The 15,175-nt window shown below is 32.9% G+C and overlaps 1 protein-coding gene across 8 annotated transcripts; it reads right to left on the bottom strand.

Moving 5' to 3' along the window:
- Positions 1 to 132: 132 nt before the first annotated feature.
- LOC124422916 (DAZ-associated protein 2-like) lies at positions 133 to 14,708 on the bottom strand. Of its 8 annotated transcripts, none has more exons than XM_046959938.1 (6): positions 14,555 to 14,708; positions 5,503 to 5,577; positions 5,277 to 5,380; positions 5,025 to 5,189; positions 4,762 to 4,937; positions 133 to 521 (listed from the first exon to the last, which is right to left on the bottom strand). In XM_046959938.1, the coding sequence occupies exons 1-6, from the start codon at positions 14,568 to 14,570 to the stop codon at positions 509 to 511; spliced, it is 549 nt and encodes a 182-aa protein (XP_046815894.1). In that variant the 5' UTR covers positions 14,571 to 14,708; the 3' UTR covers positions 133 to 508. The 8 variants fall into 8 exon arrangements, with proteins under 8 accessions (XP_046815894.1, XP_046815895.1, XP_046815889.1 ...); XM_046959939.1 differs by having other exon boundaries at positions 5,509 to 5,577; XM_046959933.1 differs by lacking the exon at positions 14,555 to 14,708 and adding an exon at positions 14,400 to 14,453 and having other exon boundaries at positions 5,509 to 5,577.
- Positions 14,709 to 15,175: the final 467 nt, after the last annotated feature.

Genomic DNA, 15,175 nt, shown 5'->3' with positions numbered 1-15,175 from the left:
ATGCATCTTTTGTAATTTTTATAGGTATTAAATATGTAACATAGAGAAAACTGTTAATATTCAGAAAAATTGTTTTTAAGTGCATTAATGCATTGGTGGTGTATATAATGCTCAAAGTTTTACATACTTTAGTTAGTTTTCCTGTATTACAGTTAAATACAGTAGTTTTATTTCAATTATTACAGATCTTACTTTGTCATTTTCAAAAGAATTTAGTCACTTTTTTATAGCCATAAATACTTTTCCATTTGTACATATATAAAAAATATGCACCTGTTTCAATTATGCTTCCTAATCTTTTTCCAAAAAATATAGAATATAATAGCTAGAAATTACAGTGTCGTTGTAACTTATTTTTTAAACATATTGGTTCCAGTATTCAGCGTCATATTTTTTTCTATTCATAGTTTCAAAAATAATTGTTACAAATTGGGAGTAACTTTCCGCCGCTTCGTGTTTCTTAGATATCATTTTGACGTGTACTGCCTCATCTAATACTTGCTTCTTCTCAAATTTGTTTCCTGCAAACAACAGTTGTACAAGATGACGTTTTGTATAAGACATAGTGAATTAAAAAAAAAGGAGATAACGAACTGCATGATCATGGTATTTATTAACTGGTACATTCGTTCATTGCACCAATACATTTTCGTTTCTCTTTTTTCTCTCAACATAATAACAAATTCACTGTTGCAATCAATATCTTTTCTTTATTGTTACAATAGACATTACGCTTATTGCACACTTTTCCATGATATAAAACCTTTCCACCACTCTCGCTCAGTACAAATAATTGATCAAAATATATCGCAAGAATTCTGATCTAATATGTAGAAATCTGCAAAGAAATTATTTAAATAATAATAATTTAATTATAAATATCAACGCAATATATTTCGTTTTCTTTCGGCTTGCGTATGAGTTCCTATGAAAATTCGATATTGGGCCAGTTTTGTTTTTTGCATTTTTAATATCTATTTGATAATATAGTCATACATTAAATTAAGCTGTTCGATTTTTTTACTCCAACCCGAGAAAGGCTGTGAGAGGCGTGGTGCATTGTTATTGCGCAATGTTGATTAGGAACGAAGACGCGCTCTCTTCGCTGATATGCAGACACGTAAATGTTTGTCGAGAGTATCTCACACACATCTCTAACGATAGTGACGTGAACATTCTCTTTCGTACGCGTACACATGTTCTTTTTTTTTATTTATTTTTATTATACCAAATGCGATTATTGTATATGTGTGTGCGTACACGCGGTTTGCGCACGTGTACGTCTACATTTCAAATATATTTTAATGTCGCGTAGTGGAATGGCATGAGTTTTGGAAAATGTCAAATCTTGGATTACTGAAAGTATATAGTATTATAAGTGAATGCTGCGTTATTTATTTCGCACCCTATTGTCGTACCGATTGAGATGAAAGATCTACTGAATAAAGTTCCATTCTCAGTCAGACCCCCAATCAGTCAGACTCTTCGGACTAGATTCTTTCTTTTCAGTATCTCATTGAAATTATGCGCTTCCTCTTCATTTAACGCTAGTCACATCTCAGAGTTATCTTTTTTTTTTCTTTTTCTTTTTGTTTTTTTCCCCTAGGTACGTCTGGTAAAGAAGAAAAGAATAAAAAGATATAAAGGAAATTCTAATTCTGTTATAGTTTTTTTTTATAAATTTGGCCAACTGCGAATAAGTATGTACTCTTTGCAATGGTACATCAATACCGATCTCGATCATATTACACAATTCGAGCAAGAAATCGTCTAATCGTAAATTTCGCGAAGATAAAATGAATTTATGCTGCTTCATATCACATCGAATGTCTACACGAACAGTAACGAAAACATAAAGGTACATGCTGATTAACAATCGTGGATAGTTTTTCTTCACCGCGTCTGTTTACGAATTCGTAACTAAGCGGATTAACTTCGGAGTTCTTGTTTGTAAATATTTCTTTCTAACATTATTATAAGAAATTCACATTTAAACGGGAAAATATCGTTCGCGTCGTAAGGTCAAAGAATTCGTTTCAAGCGTTCTTTTCTTTTATTTTTTTTTTGTTTTTGTATTTTTTTAAGTTAGCGATACGAAAACAATCCACGACGTTTAAAACAACACACTTTCGATATCTATTCTCGTAAAAGTCCAGTCTGAAACGTAATGAGAGTACTGGTCAAGTTTGCCGGAATACCGATTTCAAAAATGTCTAAATAGAACTGCGTCTCTTGGTCCTATCCTAAGCTATCACCGATTGTAAATTAGCTCCTTCGATCTTCATTGCTTAATTAATATCGTGTTTAATGGTGTGCCTGCAAATGGAACACGCGGAGTCCTTTCTGCAGGCCCACACTGTTTACTATATGCTATTATCGCGGAGCAAAGCAGTCGTTTCGTAGCTGCGTGACCGCCATTGTTTTTTAGGATCTTCTGAAAATTTTTCGCCTATCTTCTTCACAAAAAAGAAACGTATCATCCAAAAAGGTTATTAATCTCTTAAAGATTTTTTTTATTTTTTTTTTGCGCGAGTTTCTTTCCTCGTTTTGTTTTCTTTTCTTTTTGTTTTGTCAATTTTTCAACTATTTTGCATCATTTAATTATAACATTCTCGGCAGTACGAATTCACTGCGTCGCTACCGACGTAATAAATTGCGAGACTCGCCTAATATGGCTGACTTCGAAGCTTGACCGCGTCGTTAGGTATTTTTTCGTCTGTATCCACGCGCGTTCGATTTGTACTTTGAAATGCTGAGACAACTAATCTGTTACAACTTCGCGAGCTCTCGTCGAAAGCAGTTGCCACGTTATTTATTACATATGTGTATGAATGTATGTATGTATGCATGTATTTATGTATTATATTTATAGAAAAAGAAATATATATATATATTTATAGAAAAAGAAAGAGAGATAGTAAGATTGTCGATAACAGATAGAATTCTTATGTTTCCTTTTCTTATTATACTTTTATGTTACCATTTTCCTTATCCTGATCGAAGAAAAATGTTCGAGTATAGAGAATGATCTGAATCATCTCGTGTATATATATATGTATATATATATATATATATATATACTTTCATGGTAACTGTTTCAACAATAGCTTTATTGACCAGTGCGAATAAATCCGAGCGCCGCGGGCAAGACTTTCGTTTTTCATTAAATAATAACTTTAAAAAGAAAAAAAAAAAAAAAAAAATAATAAAGAAATATGAAAACAACTAGAGGGAAGGGACTTCCTACTGATTTTAAAGAATAGAGTGCGTACTTTTACGTAGAGTAGTAAGTATCTATGTAGTTGTCGAACACGCGAGAATCTCCGATCGCTTCGTTATCGTCTCTTTTTTTTTGGCACTCGAGCCTCGGGCAACGTTCGTCGTAACACATTCCAAAAATCGATTACACTATTTACGCGCCATAACGATGAAGGATCGAAAAGAATAGTACCTCATAAAAAAAAGGAGGAAAAACAAAAAACAAAGTATGCGAAATAAAAGACTCAGTATCATAATAGCACACCGATTACAATCACGAACGATTCTCACGCATTCCGTTTATTTACGCTCTTATATATCACTTAGGTATTTTTCCCTAAACACATCAGGGCCACTCAACGATTTTTTGCAAAGTAACGACGAGTCTACTTTGCAAAATCGATCGATATCTCTCTGTCGTTCGTAGATAGAACGCCAGTGGGAACGATCACAAAACCGGTCGTGGAAAATAACGGAAATCATGCGAGTAGCCCCCTTTTGCTCTCCTGCCAACCTTGCAGGAAACCAAGTCGCGCTTAAAAAAGGCTTAGAACACACTTTGAATATCGATCCCTGTAGGCGAATGAGACAACTCGCATCCGCTGCGTGCACGTATTCACTCGATAACTCTAAAAAGAAGAACACCGTGTTCCCTACTCTCTCTTTACGCGATTTTCTTTCTTATTTAAAAAAAAAAAAAATAAAAAAAAAATAAAAAAAAAATAAAAAAAAATAAAAAAAAAATAAAAAAAAAAATAAAAAAAAATAATAAAAAAAGAAACAGAAAGAAATATTTGGAATATCTCGTGCGTCAGAGCAAACGTGCCATTAAATTCTGCAATCGAGCAAATTAGAGTCAAGAGATATTTCAAATATTTGGGAATTTTTTAATGTGTTTCACATAGCTAACATGTGCGTCTTTATTAAATATTGTTTAAGAGGTAAAGGATGTTAAAGTAAATCGTTAATATTTTGCTCGATTGCTTCACGAATTTTCCAACGACGCATCATTGGATCTTGTTTAACATTTATTATATAAGTTTAGATAACTTTTTATAGCAAATAAAAATAATTATCTAACATTATTTCGTAAAATATTAGCTTGATGATTTCGGTTTTTAGTGAATTTTAAAAATTTCATTGATCTGCCTGTCTTTGTCGAATTTCGCACGAGTCTTCCTTTTATATTATATAATTAATTTTACGATTATTTTTATACTGTACACGGATCGATCGTTGACAATTACTCTGAGATCACAATTACAACACGTTATTCGTATATTAATACTTAATGATGTTATTCGCTTCTTGTTAAAGTATTTCTCTATTCGCGTAAGATTATTGCATACAATCGGTCCGTGTAATTGGTATACTAAGTTCATAGCTGCTCCCAATGAGAAAATAGTTTAGAGCTCTAACACAAATCAGATTTGCCTACATGGATCATCTCGACAATAATGTCTTCGATAGACTTAGTGTTTCACAAAAGTTATAGAGGTTTACCAAAAGGTGTAACCGCCCTCCGTTCCTCCTCCTAGGAACGAGCCTTTCTTTTGCGACAAGGCCACACTGTGACCCGCCATTGCAGCTAATTGTGCAGCATTCGCAGCAACACCCGGTGGTGGTGGTGGCAAAACGGGCTGTGAGATACCATCGAATCGAGTACCATCGAATCCATTCTTTGAACGAAATATAACGATTAGTTACAAATAGTATGATTTTTTAACTTACAAAGTTAGAAAAAAAAATGTTAACTTGAAACTTACAGGTACCATGATCGTGGGCCTAACCGGTGCAGGTTGCATGGCAGCTGCTGGATAATATGCCGCAGCCGCAGCTAATGGTGGATAATATTGCAATGGACCATACGCAGTAGGATAACCTGCCAGATATCCACCAGGATATCCTTGACCATACATTGGTTGATACATCTTCAAAAGAATGTGATTTTTGTTATAAATGCTTGTAATAGATATATGTAAATATATTTATGTAAGTAGCAGAATTAATAATTTTACCATGGGATGTGTGAGAGTCTGATCATATGTTGGCGGCGGTGGTCCTTGCGCTGCGTATAATTGGGGTTGATTTGGAAATACTCCATATGGTGCTGCGCCTGCAACTGTTTTGCAAATATTGTTTATAATACGAAACTCGACATTGCACAGTCTTGCTTCGAAGCGAAACTTCATTTCTTAAGATTTACTTCTTGGAAGATTAAAAATATATTAAAGTGTCCCTTACGCGTACCACCATAAGTAGCAGGTTGAGCTGGGGCCGGAACAAAACCTGTTGGTGGATGCGGTGCCACGGGATACGCTGTAACATAATGCGATACAAAATGCAGGAAGATTCATTTTTCCGATTGTGACTGGCCGATCTAAGCCAATGGTACGCGGTACCACTGCCAAAAAGGACAAACGACGACTCGTTTTACGGATCAACATGGCTTTTCTTCCGTTGCATAAATCATGTGTCCGTGGCACTTTCAGTTTCTTTCTTTATTTCTCTTTATTTTATTAACAATGTTCTTAGATATTTATTTCCTTGCTGAGCACGTAAGTCGCGTCGTCAGCATCCAATCGTTTAACGGATAATTCACCTTCGTCTTACTCGTAGCAAACATTATAACAATATAAGTTAATTTATAACAATATTTTATCGACATTTATTTGTTATTTCAATTGATGTTTTAAACGTTATGATTGCAAGGAGTTAATCCGAAACGTTTGGATCCTACAAGTGGTACTCCCACACCCAAGTATATCTTACACATGACATACACCATTTTTATCAAGGTACTATTTAAAGCTCAAACAATGTTAGTCACTAAATAATGGTGAAAAGAAATAACCGAAAGAACGGTATTGCCGCCTTATTGTCACCATGCGAGTTTATCGAGTAAACGCGATATTTTTTTCATTGTTTCAGAAGATCGTTCAATAAACGCTTAAAAAGTATCTTTATAGATAATCGCTGATCCCGCATAAACTTCGATGGTACAAGTCAGGCTTTAGAGTAAAAACATTTACGAAACTATCGAAAATCCACGATACGTCGATTTCCATCGATTGACTTCGATCATTGCATTTTCGAAATCGCACACAAAAAAGACAGGACAATCGAAAGTTATACACGTTAGTGGATTATCGACAGTAACGTCGTTAAAAGCGAGTCACACTTGAGAATAGCTTTGACAAGTTGGACTTCTGATATCCTAATTCAAAATACATGGCAAGTGGTGGAATTCAAAATCTGGAGCAATCTGTGGTGTATATGTATATCTTGTCACTAATATACTGAAATTATCAATCCGATTTAGATGCATGTCAAAGTCTTCACCTCATCTGAACATGATTCATAGAAATTTCATTTTTAACGTTTTTCATTTCTGCCGATTGTTTTCTTTTTTTTTCTTTTATTTTTAAGAAAAAAAAAAATAATAGTAAAGTACAACAATAGCGATTATCAATGCCTGGTCAAAAGAACCATTAGGAAGTCAATCATAAAATTAAATGAATAAACTATTCTCAAATGAAAACTCGTGTAATTGACCTACCTTTACTTCTAAAACTAAGATATAATACGAAACCGATCTCAAAGCAAATAGCGTTACGCAATCAAGGTAAAAGCCAAATACATTCGTCTAAAATAGCCAAACCTGAGAAGACCCATAAACTGCTATCGTTTGTATTAAATTAAAACATTCAATTAAGAAAAAAGTAGACTAGCTATGATTTCTCCATTCGTCATTCTCATTAGCACATTAAATGTTATTCATCACATATCAGAGAAAAAAATCAAAATGTTCTATCGATCGAGTTAAACTTATAAGTTTTGTTGTAAATCTCGAATTAAACCTTGCGGACAATATAAGAAAGGAATTTGCGATCACTAAATTTGGATATTCTGCTATAACTATATTTGCAAGTGCTAATTATGTCGCACATTTACGATGCTCTCTCAGGTCCGACTTTACGGAAAAACAGAAATTACAAAAAACAGAGCTAAAATAAAGCCAAGGGTAAGAAGGATAATGGTTTGTTTCAAAGAGTGATATTAAAACAAGCCCAATAATCAAAATTCGATTAGGTGAGGCATTTTAACCGTAAGAATAATTCAAATTCAATTGAACTTTCACAAGTTGACCGAATAGTCATGTTCGGGCGGTGAATGTGTAATTTATACAATGAGTACAGTGGTACGATGAAAATATATAATATATGTATATAGATATATATATATATGTATGTATGTATATATATATATATCAAATTCCACACATTCAAAAAGTCGTGACAAGATTCAGCAAACCACAAATTTCTGCAAATATCCATAAATAAAGATCAAACATGATTAAAAGTTCTTTATAATTGCGTAGTAATATATTATTAATTGGGCGCTCCTTGCCTCATGCTCGACGATCGTTAATGAAAAACTTATTTCATCGCGTGGTAGTAGAGTAGTGGTAGTAGTAGTAGTAGTAGTAGTAGTAATAGTAATAGTAGTAGTAGTAATACTAGTAGTAGTAGTAATAGTAGTAATAGTAGTAGTAATAGTAGTATAGTGGTATATAAATAGTATAGTAGTAGTAGTGGTAGTAATAGTGAAAGGGCTGCTCGTTAACGAACCGCTCGACACCATCGCAGAACGCCCAATTTTTTTCTTTTTAGTAGTCTAAATTATGCCCTGCGCCATCGCGATTAACATACGCAAAGTGTATCCGATATTATCGAGTTCTTTTATTTATTTTATTTTTTATTTAATCAATTAATATCTTTCTTTTTCCCCTCTGTTTTTTTCTTTGTTATCTTATTCCTTTTTATTCTTTCATGAAAATCGGAACGGGCCAAGAATCAATTTTTTAATTAAACGGTACAACTTGCGTATGATAACTAGCTCAAGCTCAGCAGCAGTGGATGGACATGTTGTATTCTAACATAGACGTCAGCCCACACCAAATTTTCCATGGTAATTGAAGGCCGCTCCATCATCGAGCATGGAAACGAGCGCTACTACGTCATATTTTCTGTAACCTTCTCACGTTTTTGCGATTCTCCTATTCACAAATTGTCGATCATTTCTTTTTCTTCCCTATTCACGCGTAAGTAAGATTCTTCGCGACATTTTCAAAAGAAAGAAACGAAAAGGAGTTTCATCTACGCGCTCGTTACTCTATCGGTCGTATCGAAGCGGCCTTCAAAGAATAATAAGTTTTATGTGTCAGTGCCACGGTGCAAACAATCATCGAATCCAATAACAATTGATTATAATATTAATGCTAATACGAGTTTTACTGGGTAACTTGAAAAGTGTCCTGTTCTCTTTCTTTTTTCTCCCTCCCTCTCTCTTTCTTTCTTTCCCTCTCCCCGTCTCCTTCTTTCAACTCTCTTTCTCTTTCTCTCTCCCTCGATTTGTCCCAATGAGCATATTCGACCCAGTTCGCGTCAGAGCCAAATGGTTAAGGTTTTCGTATTAATTTCTTGCTTTTTCTTTTCTTTTTTTTTCCTTTTTGTTTCGGTAAACATAACGTAAAAAAAAAGATGAGCAATATTTCGAACACTGCCATCAATCATAATATTATAGTCCATCTGTTTCTGCTAATGACGATAATTTATCGAAATGCTTCGGTGGAACAGTCGTGCCTCCAAAGTAAAAATCGAGTGACCGGTATGAAAGACGATTTTTTTTACCTCTAAACGAGTCTCCGCATCGTCAATAACTTTCTTTTCTAAGTTAGATAATAGATAATATTCAGATCGAAGAATTACGTTGTGTCATATTTGTAAAGATCGATTAAGATTTATACTCGTCATCGAGATCAAAAAATTCCATCTCCCGTACCATTACCCGTTTCTCAATAATGGAGGCATTAACACCCTCAAACTTTTGACTAAAGTTTCATAAAACACTATATCATTTAAGCTCACTATTAACAGTATACATGGTATAGTGTCTGCCAAACACATGCACATGCAAATAAAACTGCGAGAGAAATTCCTATGATCCTAATCTCGACGTCCCGACAGATTCGTTCTTTTTCTCTCTTATTCTTTCTCTTCCTCTGTTTTTCTCTTTCTTTCTGTCCAGCCAATTGACAAAAAACAATACAATGAAGGAAAGAACGATTTATGGATATCTAGGTACTTCGTATATATTGAATAAAATTATTATTTCAATAGCGAAAAACCGAAAGGAATAGGAAGATCTCTTGGAAATAGTTTAAAGAAACTACAAAACTATTTGATTACATGGACCAAAAGTTCATTTAAAATTGTAAAAATGTCCTCATTCAATCTCTCCATTTATAAAAAAAAAAGCGAGTATTTTGTTGATGATCCAGAATCTTTTTGTATTGATCATCGAAGCAATTAATTAAATTATTGTATAATAGATCAGAATCAACCTTCATTGTTTTTATTTTATTTTATTATATTTTATTCTTTTTTTTTTTTTATTATTATTATCGGAGAGAATGAATTCAGAGGAAATTTCTAATATATAATATATCAAAAGCATGCATAATAAATATCATAGCAACATATCAAGTAGGGGTTCAAGCGTCTTCGTTTTTTTCTTCTTTTTTTAATACAATGAATTGTTATTAATTTTTTTCTTATTTCTTCATAAACGAAAGAAGATGAAAGTAATTTGTCAATCTTATTCGATGATGCTTGTTTACCCTTCAGATATATGTATATATGATACATACATATATCTCTACTTCGCGTTCCAAACATGCAAACTAAAATACAAATACGTAAAAATTATCAAAGCTATACTTGCACATTAACCGATTGATGCAGGCAAACGTAATTTCACTCGACGTTATCGTCTATATATTATATATAATTCCACACTTCCACACGCAAACACGCTTCCCTTTCATTTTCATTCTTTGTCTTTCTTCGGCAACGAAGCTCGTGTTAAAATATTCTTTTCTTTTTTATTACATTTTTTTTATTTCTTTTTTTTTTTTTGTTTCTTTTTCTTTCTTTCTTTTCTTCAATTGAACGACGAGCGATCATGATATTACGTTTTTCTTTCAACTTTTATCCTTATTAAAAAATAACTATTATAATTGTATCTACGAAATATACATATATATATATATATACACATATATATACATATATATACGATATATATACGATATATATAAATATATAAATATATATATACACAATCTATATACTCAAACAGTTCAATAATTATAATATAGAAAGAACTAAGTCCGCTACTATTGTCGAAGGAAGAATAATGTTTCAAACTACAAACATGCAATATCGACCACAAGTTTCGTTAAATAGCAAAACATAATTTAATCTCCTTAACGAAAAGGGCGTTTATTGTTTTTAATTTAATTTTTCTAACATTTTCGCGGCACAAACATTTAATAATATTACATATATAATTACGTGAGAGAACAAATATGAACTTATTTCTTCCATTATACAACCTTTTTTTCTTTCCATTTTTTGTAATATCGAGAAACTTGTAGCCCGAGATAAAAGCAACATGCACTATTGTTAAAAGTGAGCTACAAAGTTTCTATCAAGTAGAAGTATTATAAATATACGCTGAGCTTTTAGATACAGCATTCGTGTCCACCCTGGTGTCACGCCGTGTCTTTATCGCGTGACTAGTCATCGAACTTTTAACACTTCCTGTTTTTTCTCCCCCCTTCATCTCTAGAACTTAATATAATCATTATCATCATCATCATTATTATTTAACGTAATTCATGATTTCATTGATCAGATCGATTCGGATGAAAATCATCGCGCACGCTCGTTTGGACACGGCGGACACTGTAGAAAAAAAAAGTTAAAAGAAAAAAATTAAAACGAAAAGACAAAAAAGAATAAATTAAGCAATCAGCCAATACCACGTTTTCAGTACGAAATATTGGTACACCCATATCAATATCTTACGTTCATATTGATTTGGATATATAGCAGCCGACGTCTCCAATTCAAAAAGTATTTTACTCGGTCACGTTTAAACGCATTCTCAAAAAACTTACAAATACGCCGGTGAGTGTGATCCTAAAAGTGATCTTTGCCTATCTTAATTTCGTATCCTGACAAAAGCACGCGCCGCAATCCTATCTCATCGAGAACTATTTATGCTCTACCATTAAAACACGGAAGGAATCTCTACTTCCGTGCCTCGGCCATTCAACGAATTTTTTCTTTACACATGGGAAATTCTCTCGATCCTCGATACCGGTTGATCGTGCGTCTTTTTTATTGGCGTGTACTGCCTGGAATAAACGATGATGGAATTAGTGGAAAAAAAAAACAAAAAACATAGGCACGGCTACATCTCTTCCACGTAGCGATTGATCGTAAATCGGTCGATGATCGCTAGACAGTGGGATAAGTACCACTTAATAGACAAATAAACAATTCAATTAATTCAAATACACTATTTATATAAAATATATTATGCTTTTAAATAATTACGTCTTATAATAAAATCGTTATGATAGCCATTAAGAAGATAGTTGGAAGCAATTGGTTATCGAAGAAGTGAAAGTTGAATTAAGAAAGTTGTTATGATCTCAATCTTATGGAAGATTAAGTCAACGAAAAAAGTTTTACTTTTATTTTTAAATTAAAAGATAAATATAAGAATAAGGAGAAAAAACAAGGGTGAGTTAATGAATTATCAAAGTATTAGCTTCATTGCATATAAGCTCCAATAACGAAGTTTACTTCATTGATAGCTATCGCGTATAATATGACGAACAAGTTTATTCTTTAGAAAGATAAAATCGAGATTGAAGGTGATACCATGGATAAAACGATTACAAGCTTAAATGGTACTTAACGTGCTAAGCACAAGCGATGTGACCGAGCCTTATCGTCCCGAAATGATCCTAACACATGATTGCGAATTACCGGGACTGTCGCAGATCTTAAGGGCCATCCGTTCTCTCGAGACTTTTAAAGACGCGAGTAACGAACTCTTGACGATTGTAGGCGGGAAACCCGGGCCGGAAACGGAAGTTACGTTTCATTTCTCATCACTTTTTGAATCAGGAGGCGCACGGCGCGTCTATATCTTCATATATATATATATATATATTAAGTGGTATTCGTGTCTTGTGTATATGTGTGTGTATATAATGCATGTATATATGCATGTAAGTGTGGGTATATATATATATGTAATATACGTAATATATGTTGGTATATAAACACGTAGTGATTTAAGGTAATATATTAAGTAAGGTGAGGTTAGATACGTGGCTTAAGCTGCGCGAACGCCGGTCTCCGAAGCTCCACCTACTGACTGGGATCAAATCGTCTTTGTAATGGTCCACTGCAAACATATTGACAGCCACAACTGTAGGCACTATTCTTCGCTTCAGTGGCTATACCATCACGGTAATAAGGTCGCAGATTTGCAGGCAGCGTATCCTTGATACTCAATATTTCAAGGAGTATCGCAAAGGGCCATATCAATTTCTTTAACTTACAGACTAAACTTTACATATCCTTAAAGCTATACTCTCTGACACTTCACCTGGTTAGCGATAAGATAGGATTTGGTGTAACGAAGTAGCGCTTGAGTGTTTAATTTCTTCCCCATTAAAGGTCAACACGAGGGAAATACAACAGAATTTATGACAGTCAAATGAATATTCTCTTAGAAATCTTAAATGAGCTTGCAACGACAAATTAAATACTTGATCTGCACAAAATTATTATGTTGGTGATGCACTGATTAGGGATGGCGCTTGTGACAAAAGTAACATGCATAGAGATTAATTAAACTCAAAGGTTTTAAGTCGATTGAAAACTTAAAGAGTTGATAGAGTACTTTTAACAATGTTATGGATATTAAAAAAATTTGCTTCTCAAACAAAATTACTAATATATGATTATTCTGCTCCCTCTAGTGACATCAAGATCAATGTATTCGTGTTTTATGATGAACTTATTTTATATAATAGATACATTTTTTGAGAAAGTAATATGATATTACTTTTTGATTCAACTAGAATCTAACTGATATTATATTCTTAGGTTTTGTAATCAAATATGCATACTATGTATATCAATAACTTACAAATTTTGAATGAATTAATTTTTGAACTTAATTAAGTTTTTAACATAATCAAGTTTCTAATACAGACTTGAGATCTATATTAAGACTCATATATTTCATAATACTTATCTTTTATATCTTTTTAGAATATCATGAAAAATTACAATTAAATGGCTTCCAGAGATATATGTAATTTAGATAAATAAAAATTTAGATAATTAAGTTGCTTTTGCTCTATATGTATGTCTTATATATATGCTATATATATACTATATATATATACAATATATGTAATTTGTAAATTATATTTACATTAGAATTTTTGCAAATTAATGACGCAGGAAGTTATCAAGATATATAAATATAAAACTGTCAAATTTATTTAAACAATTCTTCAATGATAATATTTTTACGAAAATATTATCAGTCTCATATAATTGCTCAACAAAAAAACTATGAGAATATATTTTATTTCATTATAACATTAAATTTCATAACATTATTTAATCTTTTTTTATATCAAGATAATAACTTTAATTTTCGCAATGGAATAGATATTTAAGAAGTGTAATCTAATAAGATTCTCCTCTATTAATAAATTAAATTATTTTTTATAATGTAATGTACGTTTAATTTGTAATAAAATTCAATTATTTTGGATATTTTCTCGAAGACAAACAATTAATGGCGCACTATTAGGCGATATTGTCAAAAACCTGTAGAGCGTACGTAATTCGTAAATGCAGATGCATGCTGCACGTTGAATATGTATTATCATTAACCTAACGAGGAGGACATTGACGAGATCGTATTTAATCGTCTCAATCCACTTATCCTTTGATATTTTCATTAAAATAAGAAACCAAATCTATATTCGAGACAAACTAAATTTTGGAAATAAAAATATAACGCAAGAATTATCCGGGACAAACTCTGGAAGCCATTTTGTATTTCTCACACACAGTATGCGGTATTGATTTATCTGTCACTAAAGACAGAGAGAATTGAGTTTTTTCTCGTCGATGTACGACGGTGATCCGATCGCGTAACAACAATACGAGCTCTAATACAATCGAACGTACACCGTGTCTCGCAGGTGTCGGTCGGCATCGCTGACATAAGAAACTTTCCGTCATACGAGTGACAAGTTGTTACTCGCGACTCGAAAACACGGGATAATCTTAACGAATGTAACACATATCGCTAATCGTACTGCGCGATTACGGCATATAGTTACCTTTCTTGTCGGTCATTATTGCTTAAAGTTTGCACAAATTCTAGAAAAAAATACGGTTATTCCTAATTAAATCACCGATTTAAGTCACAATACTGAGGAGACAGGGAACGGCTGTGACACTTGACAGACACTAGCGCCCTTTATTGAGCGTGCCCGTGGCTCTACTGGTTTTAAGAGTTTCATTGGTTCTGAAGATTATGGATTCTTGACCAATCGATTCAAAGTTACACTATCATGCATCCATTGCACACAGAAGTATAAATTTCAACCTAGACATTTCAGCCAATCAGAAAGCTATACAGTGACGCCATATTGTATACCAAATCTATCTTTGCTCTTGATTGGTTGTGTCTTATATATTCATGCGCTATACATCGTGCGCGAGCGCGCAATACGTTTTATAAATGTATAAGCGTACACAGAGTTGTAAGTTATTCACTTATTGGGAAAAGAAATAGATTGAAAATAAAATTATTGTTTATGATTTTATTGTAAATAAAATACGATATTTTATAAAAAAAATTTAGTCACCATAGAATACAAATCGTGATTTGTGACGTCATATCACGCGTGCGCATAAGTATGTATGTCATATACGCAATTTTATAAATCAGTTTTGTT

The sequence above is a fragment of the Vespa crabro genome, chromosome 3 (genome assembly GCF_910589235.1).
Source record: "Vespa crabro chromosome 3, iyVesCrab1.2, whole genome shotgun sequence".
Classification (NCBI taxonomy): Eukaryota; Metazoa; Arthropoda; class Insecta; order Hymenoptera; family Vespidae; genus Vespa; species Vespa crabro.
Note: the sequence above shows the minus strand (reverse complement) of the source record. Positions and strands in the feature narration are given on the sequence as shown.